This window comes from Pristiophorus japonicus, chromosome 10 (genome assembly GCF_044704955.1).
Source record: "Pristiophorus japonicus isolate sPriJap1 chromosome 10, sPriJap1.hap1, whole genome shotgun sequence".
Classification (NCBI taxonomy): domain Eukaryota; kingdom Metazoa; phylum Chordata; class Chondrichthyes; family Pristiophoridae; genus Pristiophorus; species Pristiophorus japonicus.
The window spans coordinates 162401842-162423300 of record NC_091986.1 but is presented as its reverse complement, the minus strand read 5'-3'; the positions used below and the strand labels follow the sequence as shown (position 1 = coordinate 162423300).

Here is a 21459-nt window from a genome sequence, read left to right as displayed (position 1 = left end):
GGGTCAGCCAGCAGTGACCCGTAGATGAGTATTAAAAAAAAACGCCCATGAGGATCAGCGGAGCTGGGCGGTAGGTGAGTACCTCTGCAAGAAAAAGTGTTGGTGATTTGTTTTTTTACTAAATTTAATTTATCGCCCATTTTATTTAGGAACCGCCCAATTGATTCCTAAATTGCACATTTTCGCCCAGAGTGGGGGTTTAAAGCCCATGTTTTTCGCTCGGATTTTCTTTTAGGTGGGATGGGGCGCTGGGGGGGGGGAGGTTTTCGCCGGCGATAATCTTCCCAGTCTTGGGGGTCTTTTGGGCGGCAATCAGGCCAGCTGATAGGAAATTCTAGCCCATAGTCTCTCATTTATTTTCCACTCCAATTTTCTGAGCACCTGAAAGCTTTGACTCCCAGTTGGTGTATAGTTCCTCAGGCAAGAGTTACTGTTTGCTAATTGTTCCTAATTGCCATAGTTTACCTATGAACCTTGACGGTGAGTATCAGCAAGCTATTAAATTATAGGAGCATCATAGTTAAACCCATTGTTGTCGTCTTCTGACATCTACACATGCTCACTTCCAGCATCGATTAATGGATAGTGATCAAGAGTGGGAATGTTGGGCTTGTATCCTTCCTGAGCTAGGAATGCCGAAAGTAATTGTAATGCCATTACAGGGTACTACCATCTGACCTAATACCAGCTAAATCAGCACCAACCAGAGGTGGACCCTGACACCACCTTGGTCTGTATGGCTTATTTTTCTTTAACATGAAAAATGATACCCGATTACTTAAATTCTAATCTTTCCAAACAGGTTATAGTTAAACAATTAGAATGGAAAGGGTTATAAAAGGCTATTAAATAATAAGCAAATAAAACAACAGTAGAACTTGGTAATAACTGTCACTATGCAGAATATTAACACAAACATTAATTATGTACCCTTCAGCAATTCAACTGAACAGGGTGTAATCTGGTTGTTTAATCAGATAGTTTAGCTGATCACATCTGATCAAATAGAACCATAATTGAATTTCAACCAAAAAGGCAGGGTCTGGAAAGGGTTGGAATATGTGTGCAGTCATTTCCTGCTGTGAAAGAGGACAATTTTCATTTTAGATACTAGATTTCTCTCAAATTTACATTTTTTTTTTGTTCTTTCCTTCCAGGTAAAGTATATATTTTCGGACAAAACTGGCACCTTAACTTGCAACGTCATGCAGTTCAAAAAATGTTCCATTGCTGGCATTACATATGGGTAAGAGCACTAATGAGTAAAGTAGTTTAGATATTTGCATATTTTTACATTTAAATTTATTTTGAATTATCTGCATATCAGGAACGTGTTTCCCAATAACGGAAGAGGGAAGGTAGTGCAGAATGATGTAGTAAACGCATATGGTCCACCAATTTTCCGCACCGTATCGATAGTGTTCAGAAAGCGGCTAATGTGCTATATTATTCTGTTCGATTTGGTCCATTTTATCCTCATTTGCTGTGTGCCACAGCCTTCCGTTTTGTCATTATCAATGTTACTTGTTATCATTGTTCTCAATGAGAGGCAAAATATACCCCTCGCCCAAAAATGCGAATGAAAACTCACTGTGCATCTAAATTCGTAAACAAATTAGAACAACAACAAAAAATTAAATAAAAATAAAATGGCCTATCGCTAGAGAGCAGCTGGTTTAGGCAATCAAAGCTGAGCTGTATAAACTAGGTTCGATCCCCGGTCAGTGCTGAGTTAGCAGTTCTCTGCTGTGTAGCATTTGTGGCACGACAGTTATCCTTCGCACCCATGGGTTAGGGAGGGTAAAATAAGCCAGCATTATTGCAGCTAATCATTATCCATCAACGCCTGTTGGAAGTACAGGGGTATAGATTTTTTGAATGTTTGGTGAGCACAAGATCATGGCTTGTCTATGGTGCCCCCACAACATAAAAATCTACTGATTCTCACCATCAAGACTCCTATTAGAGGAAGGCTCATTTGAGTGAGGTACTGGAGAGTGACTAGCATTTGTGGAACCATGCCCCAGCAAGGAGTTGCTGTCTTTGAGAGAGGAGCAAATAGGCAGAAAAAGAAGGGACAGGGGAATAACAAAAGAAAATTGTAGAAGTATCAAAACATTTTATCTAATCTTGAAAATGTGCAATAAAATGAAATCAAGTTTACAGTATGTTGTCTGGAGTAGCAGAATGTATTAAAAATGGTATTGGTAAATGATGAGAATGTGATTGGATGGTATTACAAGAGAGATTGATGGCATCTCATGTCTTCACACTGTAATGGTATCTCATAGAAACATAGAAAATAGATGCAGGAGCATGCCATTCGGCCCTTCAAGCCTGCACCACCATTCCATATGATCATGGCTGATCATGCAACTACGCCACAATTTAAGACAAGTTTTTTTAAAAATGCTATTTAAATTGATATTTTACACAAAGGTGTATGTTTCATAAACAAAGGAATTGTTGTTAATACACAACTGGTCAGTCAGCATCTGTAGACAGAAAAGACAACTTGCCGTTTTGAGCAGGACTGAATTGAGACCATGAGCCTGCCCTTAATCTTTATAGATGGCGACTGACCTGTGTTTCCTCAGCTTCTGTATTTTTTGGTATGTTTGGAACATTCATACAGGTGGCAGCTGTGGATCAGTGGGTAGCACTCTCACCTCTAAATCAGCATGTTGTGGGGTCATAGTCCCACTCCAGGAACTTGAGCACATAAATCTAGGCTGACTGTCCCAGTGCAATGCTGAGGGAGTGCTGCAGTGCCGAAGGTGCCGTCTTTCAGATGAGGCGTTAAACCAAGGCCCCGACTGCTCTCTCAGGTGGGCGTAAAAGATCTCATGGCGCTATTTCAAAGAAGAGCAGGGGAGTTATCCTGGTGTCCTGGCCAATATTTATCCCTCAACCTACATGATGATCTGGTCATTAGTACATTGCAGTTTGTGGGGGCCTGCAGTATTGTAACAGAAATGTTCTTCAACATAAGAGAAAAAGCATTAAGGATAAATTAGTTGTTGATCGTTTTTATTCGGAACTTGTTATTTGCAGAACCTGGTCAGATAGTGTAGGTGCCCTTAATTTTTCATGAGAGAGAGAGAGACTTGGAAATGTATTGTGAAATAAAAACCACATAACACAGCTGATCTTACCCTTTGTGGACATGTTTTTGCTATTTGCTTTTTATGCTTCTTGGAGTTGGTGCACTGTGTACAATAAAATTCTCATCTCTTTCTCCTCCTAGTCATTCCCCAGAATCTGATACTGAACGGTCTTCTGATGATTTGGGGTAAGAGGACCTTTTTAAAATCCTACAGGTTTCATTTGTAATTTGTATAGAAACATAGAAACATAGAAAATAGGTGCAGGTGTAGGCCATTCGGCCCTTCTAGCCTGCACCGCCATTCAATGAGGTCATGGCTGAACATGCAACTTCAGTACCCATTCCTGCTTTCTCACCATACCCCTTGATCCCCCTAGTAGTAAGGACTACATCTAACTCCTTTTTGAATATATTTAGTGAATTCCACAGGTTCACCACTCTCTGGGTGAAGAAGTTCCTCCTCATTTTGGTCTTAAATGGCTTACCCCTTATCCTTAGACTGTGACCCCTGGTTCTGGACTTCCCCAACATTGGGAACATTCTTCCTGCATCTAACCTGTCTAAACCCATCAGAATTTGAAACGTTTCTATGAGGTACCCTCTCATTCTTCTGAACTCCAGTGAATACAAGCCCAGTTGATCCAGTCTTTCTTGATAGGTCAGTCCCGCCATCCCGGGAATCAGTCTGGTGAACCTTCGCTGCACTCCCTCAATAGCAAGAATGTCCTTCCTTAGGTTAGGAGACCAAAACTGTACACAATACTCCAGGTGTGGCCTCACCAATGCCCTGTACAACTGTAGCATCACCTCCCTGCCCTTGTACTCAAATCCCCTCGTTATGAAGGCCAACATGCCATTTGCTTTCTTAACCGCCTGCTGTACTTGCATGCCAGCCTTCAATGACTGATGTACCATGACACCCAGGTCTCGTTGCACCTCCCCTTTTCCTAATCTGTCACCATTCAGATAATAGTCTGTCTCTGTTTTTACCACCAAAGTGGATAACCTCATATTTATCCACATTATACTTCATCTGCCATGCATTTGCAGACTCACCTAACCTATCCAAGTCGCTCTGCAGCCTCATAGCATCCTCCTCGCAGCTCACACTGCCACCCAACTTAGTGTCATCCGCAAATTTGGAGATACTACATTTAATCCCCTCGTCTAAATCATTAATGTACAGTGTAAACGGCTGGGGCCCCAGCACAGAACCTTGCGGTACCCCACGAGTCACCCCCTGCCATTCTGAAAAGTCCCCATTTACTCCTACTCTTTGCTTCCTGTCTGACAACCAGTTCTCAATCCATGTCAGCACACTACCCCCAATCCCATGTGCTTTTACTTTGCACATTAATCTCTTGTGTGGGACCTTGTCGAAAGCCTTCTGAAAGTCCAAATATACCACATCAACTAGTTCTCCCTTGTCCACTCTACTGGAAACATCCTCAAAAAATTCCAGAAGATTTGTCAAGCATGATTTCCCTTTCACAAATCCATGCTGACTTGGACCTATCATGTCACCTCTTTCCAAATGCGCTGCTATGACATCCTTAATAATTGATTCCATCATCTTACCCACTACCGATGTCAGGCTGACCGGTCTATAATTCCCTGTTTTCTCTCTCCCTCCTTTTTTTAAAAAGTGGGTTACATTGGCTACCCTCCACTCGATAGGAACTGATCCAGAGTCAATGGTATGTTGGAAAATGACTGTCAATGCATCCGCTATTTCCAAGGCCACCTCCTTAAGTACTCTGGGATGCAGTCCATCAGGCCCTGGGGATTTATCGGCCTTCAATCCCATCAATTTCCCAAAGTATTGCATATTACACACAACATTTGGGTGAGGAAGTGTTTGTTTTAAGTACTGAAGATCACTTGAGTTGCTTTAGGTTTTGTTGTGTATCTGTAAAGTATGCACTCCCATGTTCCGCCGCCAGGGAGTGCATCCCCTGAAGTCCCAAGGGATCCCAGCATCCCTTGGGCGCACTGTATATAAGCCGGCCCCTAAGGCCTGTTCCTCACTCTGGAATATAACCTCCCTGGGTGCAGTCTCATCTGTGTTCGGAACACAATAGGTTTGACATCAAAAAACTATTTTGTGAAATATCCATGATTGACTAGCAGAGGTTAGACACATACATAAATCATACTATTAACATTAGATTGACCAGGATAAATACGGAGTTCCGAAAGTATAGACACATGCTAGCGACTGCTCCTCCATTCACACCACACCAAGTAGGCTGGCAGAGATCACTTGTACACCCTTGCTATTGATAACAGGAACACCATCTGAATTAGACAAATGTTGGAAAAATCAAAAGTACAGGTGTGACCTCCGAAATCCGGAAACCTCTGGACCGAGGCCGTTCCGGATTCCGGGTATTTCCAGATTTCGGAACGTCTTTACCTGAGGTAGGTAGGTAGGGTGGGTTGGGGGTGGGGGGTCGATCGGGCCGGGGAGGGGGATCGGTTGGGCCAATGCCGGGGAGGGGTCGGTCGGGCCGCCAAAGGTCGGGGTGGTTGTTGGGTCGAGCCCGGGGCGGGGGGTGGGGTCGGTTGGGCTGCCGAAGGTCAGGGTGGTTGGTCGGGCCGAGGCTGGGTGGAGGTGGGGGGGGGTGGTGGGTTGGGCCGGGGTGGGAGGGTCATTCGGGCTGCCATTGGTCGGGTCGGTCAGGCTGAGGCCGGGGGAGGGTCGCCGAAGGTTGGAATGGTTGGTCGGGCTGGGGAGGGTTGGTCGGGTCACCGGAGCCCGGAGTGGGTGTCAATCGGGCTGAGGCCGGGGGTGGGGGCGCAGGGGGGCGTCATTCAGGCCACCGTTGGTCGGGCCGGGGAGGGTCGGTCAGGCTGAGGCCGGGGAAAGGGCAGCCGAAGGTTGGAGTGGTTGGTCAGGCCGCCGGAGCCTGGAGGGGGTGTCAGTCGGGCTGAGGCCGGGAGTGATCGGTCGGGCTGCCAAAGGTTGTTGGGGGGGGGGAGCAGCGGAGGGAAGGGCGGGGGGCTGAGGTGGGGGAGTCCGGAATTTGGAACATTTTCCGGACAACCCTGCCACAATCGGTCCGGATTCCGGAACTCCGGATTTTGGACGTCGCACCGGTATAAACTGCCATTAGCAGGTCAGAGTAGGTGCCCACAATTATTCCAGAGACCAAACTCATTCCTCCTGTAATGTGCCCATATTTAATCTTATGAAAAGAACACTTATTATTGCTTCTAAAATAAAAAACTTGCATTTATGTAGTACTGCCGTGGATGGATGGTAAATAATGATGCACAAAATTAAGCGCCGTGGTGGAAAATTCACCAGCGGTAAAAAATACCACCCGCCCTTTTTTTCATTGTGTTTATGACGTCAATCGGCGTGCAACGCCCTTCTATCGTCCCGGGCGGGAAATTCGCCCATCCCGCCATTTTTACCACCCAGCGCTAACAAAACCATCTTGAAAAACGGAGCAGAAGTTCGGTGCATAAAAGGATTTTGAGGGAACGCTGCGATTTGCACATTGAGGTTTTTGTGACTTTATAGTTAGTTTTTAAGGCTATTTGAGGACAATTTGAGTTTATTTGAAAGAATGGGGGCTACAATATCTGTCAATATTGCTGGCTGCTTTTCCTATGCAGCATCGAGCTGGAAGAAGGCTTATTCAAGAGCATTTTGAGCGTAATCAAAGAGCTCGCAGATGTATGGGGAGGAGGCCTTACCCCCCTCAAGTTTACAGGGAACAGCACTCATACCTGCAGCTGTCTGAGGCGCACTGCGTTTGAAGGCTGCACTTTTGAAAAGAGGTGGTCACACATATATGCCAGCTGATAAAGGCAGGCCTACAGCCTATCAGCGGATACAGGACTGGGTACTGCCCATTGAGGCGACGATGACTGCAGCACTTGCCTTCAATGCTTCTGCCGCCTTTCAGGCATCAGCAGGGGACATATGCTGCATCTCGCAGTTTGCTACACATAGCTGCATTCGCCAGGTGACTACTGCACGCAGAATGGACTTTATAAAGTTCCCAATGACCAACTAGGCACAGAATGAGAGGGCTGTGGGTTTTGGACGAATTGCTGGCTTCCCCAAGGTTCAGGATGCCATTGACTACACACATCACCCTGTGAGCACCTTTTGAGGAGCCAGAGGTTTACCGAAACTGAAAGGGAATCCACTCCCTGAGCGTACAGATTGTGTGCGACCATACTCGGCGCATCATAGCAGTCAGTGCCCAGTTTCCAGGGAATATCCATGATGCTTTCATCTTGCGTGAGAGCAGTGTCTCAGACCTGTTTGAGCATCAGCCACAAGGCCAGAGCTGGATGCTGGTGGACAAAGGTTACGGCTTCGCCACTTGGCTCGTGACCACCCACCCCTCTCCTTCCCCGGCAACCCTCAGACACAAGCTGAGCATCGCTATAATGACAGCCATATAGCCACACGCAACATCACCGAAAAAACAATTGGAGTGCTCAAGCAGCGCTTCCGATACCTGGACCTCTCTGCCTACAATGCTCCCCTCAGCAGGTCGCTGAGTTCATTGTGGTGTGCTGCATGCTACACAACTTAGCCATCATGAGGGAACAGGAATTGTCACTGGGGATTGCAGGGCCATCTGAGGAGAGAAGGGGTAGGGCGGGGGCGGCGGTGAGGAAGAGACGAGGAGCCTGGCGATGAACCCATGCCACCACCCCCACCACAACGACAGGGGAGCCTCGTGGAGCTTTCGCCACTGCAAAAGTCTTACGTCAGCAGCTCATAAATCAACGCTTTGCTTGAACAGTGAAAGGCATGTTACACCTTTGCCTGCCCACTCTATCCCACTATATTGACTATTATCCCTCTTATTCTACAAGTGAGACACTGCAAAAGAATGGTTAAGGTGAACAAAAGAATTTAGAAAATATCGGTAAAATTGCGAAACATTTGTACATTGTTGAAACTTTGTAAACTTTAATTTTGAAACTTAAATAAATGTTTTACTTGAACACAATTTGTAAAACTTTTAAAAAAAATAACCAAAACAGGAAAACTACAGCAACAAAACAAAACAATAACAACAACCCCTGCACCGAGCTTCTTTTAACTGTGGCCACCTTTTCCCCCCTGATCTTAACACCCCCCCCCCTACCCCTAACCGCATTGGGACCGAGACGGTGGTAGCAGGGCGCAGCTGTTGTTCGGAGAGAGACAATGGAGATGCCATTGGACCCCCCTGGAGAAGCTCGGAGTCTGGAAGGCCCGGCTTCTGAGTCGGAAGGCTCTTTCTCAGCCTCCCCACTCACAAGTGCTGTCAGTCTGGGTAGTATGACACTGGGGACTACAGTGCCAAAAGTCGAGGCCATCAATAGCCGTAGGGCATTGACAGCCTCTGTGTTGTCCCAGATCGCAGCAGCAATTTGCGACATGTTGCCGGAAATGCCACCCAGGGCCTGGAGGAGCTCTTGACTGAGCTTGATGCTCTCCCTTGACAGTCCCACCATGTCCAGGTGTGCGTCGGCCTGTCTTTCAGCAGACTGGCTTTGCCGACTCAACCTCTTCAGAGATGGCATACAGGGTTCAACCCTGGGGGTGCGTTGCTGCACACGACTTGGACCCGCTGCCTTGATGGGACAAAACCTGTAAGTGTGGCTTCCTCCGAAGAACTTGTGGCCGCAGCTAAAAGACATGCTGACTGCATTGCTCCCTCCACCCACAGCACCCCATCCACCACCTCCACACCCAATAATAACGCCCTCTCCGGCCACAGCTTCATGATGTTTTTCCTCCCGTGGAGGATCCTCAACGCGACCCTCTTCGATCCACACACGTTGGGCTGAGGTGGATGGAGGCTTGCATAGGATGATGTGGTGCCTCAGAATCCTCATCTGCAAAATAGAAAACAACAGACGAGTGGTTAGCAGCAGGGGAGGGGGCAGGGTGACATGAGTAAGGCTTATTTGAAGGACCACCACTACTGCATTATATGTCGAGAGACACTGCATGACATTACCCGAACTCGAGTCCACAGACACTGCATGACATGACACGACACAACCCAGCCGGGGGATTTTGCAGGACTTGTCCTCAGTTCCGACTAAGGGCTCAGCACCCTACCCGCATGGGTAGTGACCTTCCATGGGCACCAATGCCATGTGGTCCTCCAGGTCTGTTAAGGGGTTCGTATTGGGCGGACCACCACCTGTCCATCGCTGCTTGCACCGATTGTGCAGCAACTTTTCCTGCAAAAATGACAATAGGAATGGTTACCAGAGTGCCCTTCTGGTCTTGTGGTGCCATCAAAGCACTTATACCACACTGTGTGCATTTAATACAGCCGTCTGTTTAATGGCCATGGTAGTTGCACGTGGTTCATGAAGACATTGATGTGCAAAAACATGTTTTAAGATGTCAAAAAGCAGTTTTAATAATGTGTAACGATCATTCATGGCAAATAAGGTGCAACACTAAGCCTACCTACAGCAACCTGTGTCAGATTTACAATTTAAGTAATCAAGGAGTGCATGAATAAAAATATTACCTACTCTCACGACCCTGCAATGGTCATTCCACCTCTTCCTGCATTGTTGGTAGTCCCTGGGAATGTCATCCACTGAGGTCACCTCCTCAGCAACAGTGGTCCAAAATCTCTCTACAACGTGTGGGGTGGATTTACCTCGACCCCGCCTATTAAACTACCCCCATCTACTCTCAATTGCTGTTATAAATGCCTCATTCGCATCACACTAAATTTTCTGGCCCTCTGCCTGCTATGATCAATCTGCTGCATTTTCTCCTGTCTCTGAAAAATGGCAGATTGAGAGCTGGGTGTATTGCACATGCACGTGCACAACCTGACACCTGACCAGAATCTCTGGGGGAGAAAAAATCAGGGGGAAGAAAAGATGAAAAAAAAAATTTGCACCTGCACAGAAGGTCGTTTTTTTTAAGATTGCTGAATTCGACTCCGCAGCACACATTCCATTGTGCAAGGCTGGATTTTACCGCTACTGTTACCGCTGGTTACCGTTTGGTGAATTTTGCGGCCTCAGTCATAGCGGTATTCCGGCGGGGAAAAAAAATCTAAATCATCGATTACCGCCCAAAAAACGGTCATTTCCCGTATTTCTAGCCCAAAGACCCTGCAAAGAAATCCCTATTCAGTCAACACTTCACAGCCAACCTGACGACTCCCAATGAACCGGAGCCGCAGTTTGTCCATAATGCCTGGTCTGCCCTCAAGTCCACCATAATTAACACGTGAAGAGACTCTACTAGAAAACATCAAGACTGGTTTGATGAGAATGACCAGGAGATCCAGGAGCTAATGAATTGTAAATGCAAAGCATTCTTGAATTGGAAACATCATCACAAACAGATTTACAGACAGCTGAAGGCTGCAGTCCAACAAAAAACTCGTGACCTAAAGAACAGATGGTGGGTGGAAAGAGCGCAGGAGATCCAGCAACTAGCCGACAATCATGACGCACGTGGATTCTTTAGCGCAGTCAAGACCACCTATGGCCCAAGGACCTATCCCACTGAGAGCTAAGAACAGAGAGGTGCTCATCAAGGACCGAGAGGCAGTCAGTGCCCACTGCCAGCTAGAAGGAGCACTTCGAAAATCTCCTTAACCAAGACTCTGTCTTTGACGTGAGTATCCTTGACTCCATCTCACAGCATGTTACCCGCCACTATCTCAGTACAATCCCAGCCCACCATGAGGTTCTAAAGGCCATCTGACAACTGAAAAATAACTAGGCTTCCGGAGCAGATGGAATCCCCGCCGAAGTATTAAAGCATCGCGGAAAAGTACTCTTGGCGCGAATCCATGACCTCATCTCTCTTATCTGGAAGGAGGAGAGCATGCCAGGGGATTTCCGAGACGCCGTAATCATGACCATCTTCAAGAAGGAGACAAGTCCGATTGTGGTAATTACAGAGGAGTTTCACTGCTGTCTGCCATAGGGAAAGCTATCACGAATCCTCAGTCGTCTCCTCCCAGTGGCTGCAGAGCTCCTCCCAGAGTCGCAATGAGGATTCCGCCCACTAAGAGATACAACAGACATGATTTTCACCACGCGACTAATTTTAAAAAAAAAATAAGGAACAGCATCAACCTCTGTACATGGTCTTTGTCTTTTTTTTAATCTCTCAAAGGCCTTCGACTCTGTTAACCGAGAGGGATTATGGAACGTTTTTCTCAAATTCAGCTGTCCTCAAAAAATTTGTCATCGTCCTCTGCCTGTTTCATGATGACATGCAAGCCGTGATTCTTACTAACTGATCCACCACAGACCCAATACATGTGCAGACCGGGGTCAAGCAAGGCTGTGTCATTGCACCTACGGTCATCTCAATCTTTCTCGCAGCAATATTTCATGTCACCTTTAACAAGCTCCCTGCTGGAGTGGAGCTAATCTACAGGACGAACCAGAAATTGTTCAGTCTCCGTCGCCTCCACTCCAAAACTAAGATTGTTCTAACCTCTGTTATTCAATTACAGTATGCAGACGACTCTTGTGTTTGTACACACTCGGAGGCCGAACTTCAAACCATCATTGACACCTTCATTGAAGCATACATGAGAGACTGGGCCTTACATTCAACATCCGTAAGACAAAGATTCTCTACCAATCTTTCCCCACCGCACAGTACTACCCCCTGATTATCAAGATCCATGACGAGACCTTGGACAGCGTGGACCACTTTCCATACCTTGGGAGCCTTCTGTCAGCGAGAGCAGACATCGATGATGAAATCCAACAGCGCCTTCAGTGTGCCAGTGCAGCATTCGGTCGCCTGAGGAAGAGTGTTTGAAGACCAAGATCTCAAACCCAGCTCATGGTCTAGAGAGCAGTAGTGATACCGGCCCTCCTATGTACTTCAGAGACATGGACAATGTACAGTAGACACCTCAAAGCACTGGAGAAGTACCACCAACGCTGCCTCCTCAAAATCCTGCAAATCCATTGGCAGGATAGGTGTACCAATGTCCGTGTTCTCTCTCAGGCCAACATCCCCAGCATCGAGACACTGATCATGCTCAATCAGCTCCGATTGATGGATCACATTGTACGCATGCCTGATACAAGATTCCCAAAACAGGCACTCTACTCCGAGCTACGTCACGGCAAGCGAGTTCCAGGACGGCAGAGAAAACGCTTCAAGGACACTTTCAAGGCCTCCTTGAAAAATTGTAACAACCCCACCGACTTTTGGGAATCCCTGGCCCAAGACCACACAAAGTGGAGGAGAAGCATTTGAGAAGCCGTCAAACACTTTGAGTTTCTTCATCAGGACCATGCGGAAGCCAAGTACAAACAACGGAAGGAGCGTACGACAAATCAAGCACCCCGCCCACCCATCCCTTCAACCACCATCTACCCCACTGGTGACAGAGTCTGTAGATCCCACATAGGATTCATCAGTCATCTTCAAACTCATATTAGTGTGAAAGAAAGTGCCTAAGAAGAGGGCCTTAGTGGGGTACTGTGCAGATTCACCAGAATTGTACTTGGCTTGCATTTCATTGAGTTTAGAAGATTGAGGAGTGAATTAATTGTGGTGTTTAAAATCTTAAAATGATTTGATAGGGTAGATACTGAGAAGCGATTTCTTTTGGTAGGAGAATCCAAAACAAGGGGGCACAATCTTAAAATTAGAGTAAAACCATACAGGAATGATATCAACAAGTACTTTTTTCACAGAAAGGGTAGTGGAAATCTGGAATTCTCCATCCCCAAAAGAATGGATGCTGGGTCAATTGAAATTTTCAAGACTTGGATTGATCATTTTGTATTAGGTAAGGGTATCAAGGGATATGGAACAAAGATGGGTAAATAGAATTGAGATACCGAACAACCATTGAATGGTGGGACATGCTCAAGGGACTGAATAACCTCCTCCCATTCCTATGTCCTATATGGGTGTTTGAAACATCAAACCTGATCCTTCTGTGATGGTCAAGTTTGAGCCTTTCTCATTCCTACTACATAACGTTGGTTTTCTTTACCTCACTCACTTTTATGACTACTAAAAATTAAGTTCGGGCCAAGAGGGAAATGGAAGATAAAGTGTGAAACATTTGTCCTGTGAATAAAAGATTATGCAGTAACTTAATTTTATTTTTCGGTTGTTCAATTTGCAGACATTTGGTTTCAACCAGGGAGTCGGCTGAATTCGATGATCCAACATTGTTAGACAACATCCTCAATGAGCATGTGAGTCTTTGTTGAACTGAAGTGGTGGTACTAATGTTTTAAGACATTCTTCTTTCTTAAAAAAAAAAGTATGATAAAGACGTCAGTTCATTTAATGCCATACCACGACTGAGAAATATCCCAGACTGCTTCACGTAAAATTGACTACTTAGAAATGCATGAGATTGTTTGGATAATTAACTATTCATTTAGCAACATACCAATTGTTGGTATGTCGGTAAATGAATAGTTAATTATCCAAACGCCACAGTTAGACCAGGCAAACACCTGAGCATAGCAGAGTAGTTCTTCTGTGTTATTGGTGTTTGAACTCTTCTTTTGACATGCATAGCATTCTGCTGGGACCAAAGGAACATTTTGTTCTTAAGACTTGAATTTCATTATGTTTGACCTTTCTTCCTCTGTGTGTTTTCATGTACAGTATACTTTATATTTTGACTTTCAAGTCAATGTTTTCCATACTTTCCCTATTTTTCCTATTTTTGTAAATAATTTTATTATTGCTCCCTTCACATTAGGTTTTTACAGAACATGCACTATTTCTTTGCTCTCAAACCCCAGCCCAAGTCTCTCCTAAGTTAACAGCTCGGTGGTGTGCAAGAATTGCTTGGAATTAAAAACCCTGTAGTATTAAAGGGAGATGTCTGGGATTGATTGCTTGACACTTGGGATACTGCAGGCACACATCCTTGACCCCGAGGGATTGCCTAATACTATACTGTGCTGGTCTATGGCATTGTACTCCATTACTATACTAATCCATAACTTAAATTATTTTACTGCACCATAAAATGATTTGTATACTTTCACTTTGTGACTATAAAATTGTCTGCCATAAAGGAATCCTTCAAGTTGCTGAGTGTGCAACTGCGATGACTGAAGATACTGTAACTGTCGTGCAGTAGGTTAATGGGTCCTATATTGTAAACATTCTACATAATGTTAGTTATCCAAATTGTGCAGCCTCAATAAAATCCTGCTCATAGTCAATGTAAAGTTTATATCATGTTCTAAAATGTATACCTTGCATTCTCTTTCACATTGTGTTTCAAGATCTTTCTGGCTTAATTCTGATGTGCTGATGTAATGATTGTGCCTCAAAAAAAATTTCATTTATCGCTTAAAAAAAAAATCAATGGCTTGTATGAGCCATGTCAGCTATACAGGGGCTATGGCAGAATGTATTATGCTTGGATGTCAGGTGTTTCCTCTTGCTATCCATACCCTCATGAAAAATAGTCACTTGGATGAGGTACGCGAGGATTAACTGCACCCATGGCCATATCCTAACCTGAGTTCCTGTCTTTCAAAGAAAATTGGGGCTGGGAATAAAGTTGTTTCATGTTTATTTTTAAAGTGTAGGTGGAATTCTAGAACTATTCAATCCATGATATTAAAAGTAGAATTATTCAACATCTGCACTGCCTTGGGGCTAAAGGAATGTCACTAAGAAACATACCAGTGCCATAAATAACATTGCCTCTAAATAATATCACACCACTATCGTGAGAAAAATCTAAAACAACCTCCAGATAAATGAGGGACAGGCAAGTCATTAAATCAGGTTTAATTTAACACATGGCTGGAGAAGTCAAGCAGAGACCAAAAATTATGTACTGTGATACAGCTAATTATGGTAACCCAAGCTAGTAATATTACATTCTGTTATGCCGTAAATGTGTGTACATGAAATTGTACAGTTGTTTGTCAGGTCAATAACAGTTTGAGTTTGAAAGCTTCAACAAAATAGATCAAAGTATGTTTGCAATAAGTAGCTGATCCTGTTGGTAAAGTAACAGAATTGTGTTTCCATGCACTCATTAAAACCACTACAATCGGAGCTGTGTTTTACAAATGTCAGGATCAGTTGCCATTGTTGCTCTGAAGCAATTTGATCACAGCTCATTGAAATGCTGACATTTGCTCCCCTGCATTGTTTTCACAATGCATGCAAGATTAGTATACCTGTAGTAATATGGTGTTCAGGTGTAGTTACAAAAGATATTTCCCTTTTCTGTAGGTCATGCAAATTTTTGATTTAGTCAGTTGTATTACATTTGCCGAGTAACATGTAATATTGACTTACAACAACTCAGTAAATAGTTTTGCTTTTGGGCATAGCTTTAATGGGAAATTAGCTTGTGAGATTGGAATGGCTTGGCAATAGAAAATAAAGAGCAAGCAGGCACCTGGGACATTGTGACTTGAAGTGGTCTGTTCTGGGTCCTTTATTGTTCACACTGTTAGTAAATGATTTGCATAAATATACTTGTTGGGATGAAAGAAATTCTGCTCATGGTGCCAAACTCTGTGGCCAGGTGATAAGTTCAGCATATTGGTCATCATCAACATCATAGGCAGTCCCTCAGGATTGAGGAAGACTTGCTTCCACTCTATAAAAATGAGTCCTTAGGTGGCTGAACAGTCATTGAGGAAAAGGGTGGGACTGGTTTGCTGCACGCTCTTTCCGCTGCCTGCACTTGATTTCTGTTTGCTCTCAGCAATGAGCCTGGAGGTGCTCGGCACCTTCACGGATGCAGTTCTTCCACTTAAGACAGTCTTTGGCCAAGAAAGGAATAGCAGCTAACATTTAATGTGGAAAACGTTAGTGTACAGTTCAGGATACCAAAAGTATGTATGCACTGGATTGGTGTACACTGGTGAGTGGAGAAGGATGAAGAAAGTAATCAAATACTCTGCAGAACTTGTGGGTTCCAGTTCTGTAGGTTATGTGGGGTATGTAAATGTAGCCGATGTTTAGGAACCGATCAGTGTTGATGAGGACAGCAAGTTATGGATTCAAATGTGCCTTGTATTTAACTGATGTGGTGTATTGTTGTGATGGTAAAAATAACATGAAGAAAGTGTAGCACATCAGCTTTAACTTTGTGCTGAAGAGAATGAGTCGTACTATGTGGCAGTTGTAAAATATGGCCTATATTATTTATTTTTTAAGTTCTGAAGTCAGTCTGAAGTAGTTTATGTTGAATTGTTTGTAAGTGCTATCTCTGGGCCCAATCCTGGCCATGACTTGCATCAATTTTTTTTGGAGCATGTTGTTTTTTCTGGCATAAGTTTTAAAAAAAAAATGCCATTTTCCCCCAAAATTTGCTCCAGAGTAAGTCAGTTAGGTACGATTTTTTTAGGTCAGTTTTTTTTTTAAAAGGGGGCGTCCCAGACACTTAGGCCAGTTTTGGCCATTTTATGCCACTTTGGCCAGCAAAAACTTACTCCAAGTCCACTTAGGTCAGCCTATGTGGCCAGCTCTGAAAAACCTTACGGGCAGTGAAGAAAAAGCAGCGCACATTCGGCAGACATTAGGGGAGGGAAGGGAACTGGAGAGGACCTCAACAACCAAGCACCAAACATTGCAAGGAAAAGCTCAAAATACTAATAAAAATTAAGTAAATCCTACCGGAGAAATGCGAGCTGCTGACCACGATGTCACGGGGAGGGGGTGGGTGAGTAGCCAGAGAGATACTCTTTCTCCTCCTCCCCACCCCCCCCCCCCCCACGCAAAACTCTCCTCCTCCGCCCCCCCCCTCCCAATACACTCATTCTCTCTCTTCCCCTCCTCCCCCCCCCCCCCCCACCCCCACCCCCAAATCAAAAGTCTCAAGCACAGCAACTAAATAAAAAATAAAAGCAAAGTCCACCTGCCTGGAAACTCGGCAGGCCGATGCGGGAGTCCACTCGGCCGGGGATAGGGGCAGCGAGATCGGGCGTCCCTTCGGCCTGGGATAGGGGCAGCGAGCATTGGGTCCTGCTCACAGCCCATAGGACGCACTGAGAGGGCAGGAGCATGCGCGCAGCTCTCATTGAGCATACGTGCAGGTGCCAGCAGTGCTTTCTGCACTAGCCTGTTGCTCTGGCCCCCCCCCCTTCAGTCTCCATGCCATCTCACGACTCCGGGGACTCCGAAGAGTGACTAGGATGGGGCCCCTTTTTTCTGACGCCCTTTCCAGCATGCAACGTCGGCGCGCTTCAGGTTAGTACGTCGAAAAAACAGCTTGGGCAATGTTGGGGCCCATTGCTCTGAGAATAACTGACTGATATTTATGTTTGCTCACTGGTTTATTTCTTGATGACTAGTTTGTCCTACAAGACCCAACACTATAACAAGAACCCAGTTAGCCAAAGGTATCAAGGATTGAACAAAATACAACGAAACACTGCCTAAAGTACAACCAATAAGAAGGTTATCATGCCACTTTGATGTTTTCAAGGATAAGTTCCTTGGAACAAGGTTCAGTAGGACATAATGGGCGCAGTTTTCCCCAGGAGGAGTTCCGTTTTTTTTGGTGCAACTTGATTTTTCTGGAGTATCTTAAAAATCCCCATTCTGCATATTCAGTTTGTGCCAGTGTAAGTGAGTTAGTTCGGATTTTTTTTAGTTTTTTTTCAAAAGAGTGCATTACCAGCCATCTACACCTGTTTTGACCATTTCAGCCAGTTTGGACAGCTAATAGTTGCTCCAAACTAACTTAGGCCAGTGTATGTGGCCACACTGAAAACCCTTGTGGAGAGTTAAGAAATCAGCGCAGGTAGTCGCCAATGACACTGTTATGATAGGAATGCTAGTTTTTTTTTAAAATCCCAAGCAGCGAGACTGGACAGGGTGTAGGTGCTATCCGCCTGATTAAACTGAGTATGGGGTTTTTACAAGAATAAAAATAATCTTGTAATGAAGGCTGAAGTATAGGGGGCCACTTAAGCAAGGGAACGGTTTTCTTTGTAAATAATAGATCAAGAGTACTAACTCTCTCGCCTAATGGATCTGTGTGTGGCATTACACCACATTGGATTTTGACTTCTGCAGCACCAAAGAATTGCCCTGACTAGGTTTAGAAATTTAAAACGTTAGACTTAATAAAAAAAAGCATGTCAAAATATAAACTTAAATTTTGGTGTTCAGCATTGCGTAGTGTGACTCTGATAATTAGTAATATTTTAGAATTCTATGCAGTCGTGGGTGAGTTGTAAGATGCTGCAGATAGGGAATTTTTTGTAAAGATAGCTAGATATTAGAGTACTGGAAAATCTTTGAAGATTCTTTCTCCTCCGCCCCGCCCCGATCAAAACTCTTCCTCCACCCCACCAACCTGCTTCTTATTGCCCTCAGCGCAGGAAGGCAGTGGCCGGCCACTCGGCCCAGGATAGGGGCGGGATGCGTTGGGTCCCACGCTGCAGGCAGCATCATCACAAACATGAGAGGAGCTACTGCACATGTGCGAACGTTCCAACGCGCATGCACAATGCTGCTGGCACTCTTAAAGGCGCTGGGCCCTTGCCCCGCCCCTCTGCCGACTCTGTTTCAGCAGCACGGTCCTAGCTCCCCCCTCTTTTTCCCCCCCCACTGCTTTTGCCTCGTCACGCCAAGGCCTAGGACAGTCCAGAGTGGGGAGAATGCAGAGCTACATTTTCAGCGCCATTTTGGGAGCAGAAAGTCGACGCACCTCAGGTAAGTGCGCCGATAAAACCGGAGGGGGAAATTTGGGCCCAATGGAACTCGATTCAAATTTACAGTATTGCAGCAGTGGCTAGGTTCAATGTAATGCAGTGTAACAAGAGGGTGTTTTTTTGACAAAGTTGGTCCTTTTTAGTTTATGTCACAAATTAACAGTTAGTCTTCTTGCTCTTCCTGTTTGTTGCTACCTTTCAACTGCTGTATCAGAAGAGTTCTGTGCCTGTTATGCACTGCTTCCATCTTTCTACACTGTGTGCTCCTAGCATTTGGGTTATGCCTTTAGCAAGTTGTCTGTAATTAACTTTCCAGATTTGTTGCTATCTTCAAAGTTCAGTTAGTGATGTACATACATTTTTATATACGTTTAATTATAGCAATTACTATTTTTGCTGAACTGAGTTATGAACGCAATCTAACAGTACACATAAGGTGGAAGCCTATCAAAGATGATCTGAAGTGAAGGGAGTAGGTTGAAGATCAGACATTCTAATTTCTGGATTAGTACTTCAAACTGCATTGTCCAAGTGACCAAGTTGTATCTCAAATTGGAGGGTTGACGCTACATACAGTAAATCTGGAACTGATGCAATAGAATAGAAGACGTGGAGCAGTCAGAACTCTTGGAACTGCTGTTTCCAGCTTTTGTGGAGATGACCTTTTGCTCCACAAGCTCCTTAACTGCACATTGAAGCTGAAGGGCACATTTATACTACAAATTTAGTGTTGCTGAAGAGCAGTTTCTGCTTTGCAGTGATGTCAAGGCACCAGTATAACACTGTAGTCAGTTTTCAACCTGCCTCAAAGAGAAAAGGTATGAGACCTCAGAGGAGACAACCTTTCAGCACTTCGGTTTGACATTACATGGGAGTCTAAAAAGTACTTGTTTGATCTCTTGGGCACTGGAAATTTACCTGGAGCTGATTTTAATGGTGAGATTACAGATGCTCCTGCTCATGTTATCTAAACATTTAAATTTTAAGCTATGCATGGACATATAAGCATACAGATCGATGGTTGCACTATAAATGCATCACATGTTTCTGCACTGTAAATGAGAGCAGTGTGGATTCTCAATAGAATGTGAAATTTGAACATGTATACTATAAGTTTTGAGATTGTAGCCCAATAAAAAGGGGCATAAAAAATCCCTTGCATCAGTGGTTCACACCCAACATGTGTGCTTCATTTCAGCCAACGTCCCCTGAGATCCGGGAGTTTCTCATTATGATGGCAATTTGCCACACAGTAGTTCCTGAAAAAGATGGCGACAACATTAACTACCAGGCTTCATCTCCGGGTGAGATCATTAGAATATGATTGTGAAAAACTGCAAGTAATAATTGTAGTAGAATCAAGATCAATGTGCAATTGAATCCACGCCTGCATTTACCAAGCATCAGTTTGACTCCTCGCATAGTTTTAGTGTACTTCAGTCGAATTCAATAACTTAAGAGCCACAATCCTGAACAGTGCCTTGCTGAGGAGTTCCTCTCCCAGCCCTAATTCCAAGAAATGTCATGTGCTTAATTTGCTTTAATCCTGTTTTATATATCTCTCGCACAAATGCACACAGAGAAACCTCTCGACTGTCTTGACTTTATAGAGTGGATTCCAACTGGTCATACTTTCCTGACTGAGGAGCAGCTTTCCCCAAGTTCTGCTTCCTTTAGTTGCTCTGGCAGTTTTGTGCAGGGGAGTTTTAGGGCAGCTTGTGCTCTTGTTGCAGTGCTCCATGGTTGTGCACAAGCATGTTTCTGTCATGGATATGCTCCCGACGGTTGTGCTTTATTTGCATTCTAGTATCAGTACTTTCAAGTTGCACTTGATCATTATCTGGTCCTCTTTGTTACCTTCTGGCCGGAAGCCATTAACAGCTGGCTCTTCCTCTGTGCCGTCTGCCACAACATCTGTCATTTGTACTGGGATTTGATGTGTCACAGGCAAGAATTGCTGGCAGATAGAGCACCATTAACACATCAGATGCTGGAACTGATCATTATCTTTGTGGATCCATTTGGTATTTAATTTATTTAAACTCAAGTATTTTAGTTATTTATATTCATTTATGACTGATGACTGATATCAGATCATTGTGATTGTACTCCTGGAGCAACAGATCTGCTCAGGTAGTCAGTCATGTTGAATATAATGTTTGTCTGTCCCAATCTATTGTACATGCTTTGGTAGATTTACTCAAATGGCAAAACAGATGATTGAGATGGACTATATAGATCAGTAATTTGCTGCTCAGATAAATCTTGTATTGCTGCAGTACAAATCGATGGAGATCATTAAGGCAATAATTCCATATTGGGTGTGCTGATCATAATTCACTTGAGCATCAGCACAAGCATAATGCTGGGCAAATTCTAGTTGCAAACCATATAAATGGGGTATTGCCTCATAAGCTATATCAATTGCGTGACAAAGTATGCTTTATTTCTTCTCTCTCATGTTTCCATCATTCATTTCCCTTATTTTTCAATGTGTTTTTGTTTCACCATGTTGGCCTTACAATTGTTTCCATTGTTTGTCATGTGTGTGTGTTTGTCTTCCAAATAAATAATTGTTTGTAAATCTTGTTTTGAACCATTGCACAGAGGGCAAACTGAATGTGGTAGAAGTGGATTGTTACGAGTGAAAGGATAATACAGATAATAACGATGTAAAAAGTGAAGCTATATAGTATAACATG

General features: G+C 44.3%; 1 protein-coding gene across 9 annotated transcripts in view; it reads left to right on the top strand.

Moving 5' to 3' along the window:
- Positions 1-21459, top strand: part of atp8a2 (ATPase phospholipid transporting 8A2) — an 889999-nt gene that overhangs the window by 362946 nt on the left and 505594 nt on the right. For all 9 annotated transcript variants that reach the window (XM_070892260.1, XM_070892256.1, XM_070892257.1 and 6 more), the window contains 4 exons: positions 1158-1246; positions 3248-3292; positions 13225-13297; positions 19956-20061. In XM_070892260.1, the coding sequence (XP_070748361.1) occupies positions 1158-1246; positions 3248-3292; positions 13225-13297; positions 19956-20061 (313 nt within the window). The remainder of the gene's footprint in view (positions 1-1157; positions 1247-3247; positions 3293-13224; positions 13298-19955; positions 20062-21459) is intronic.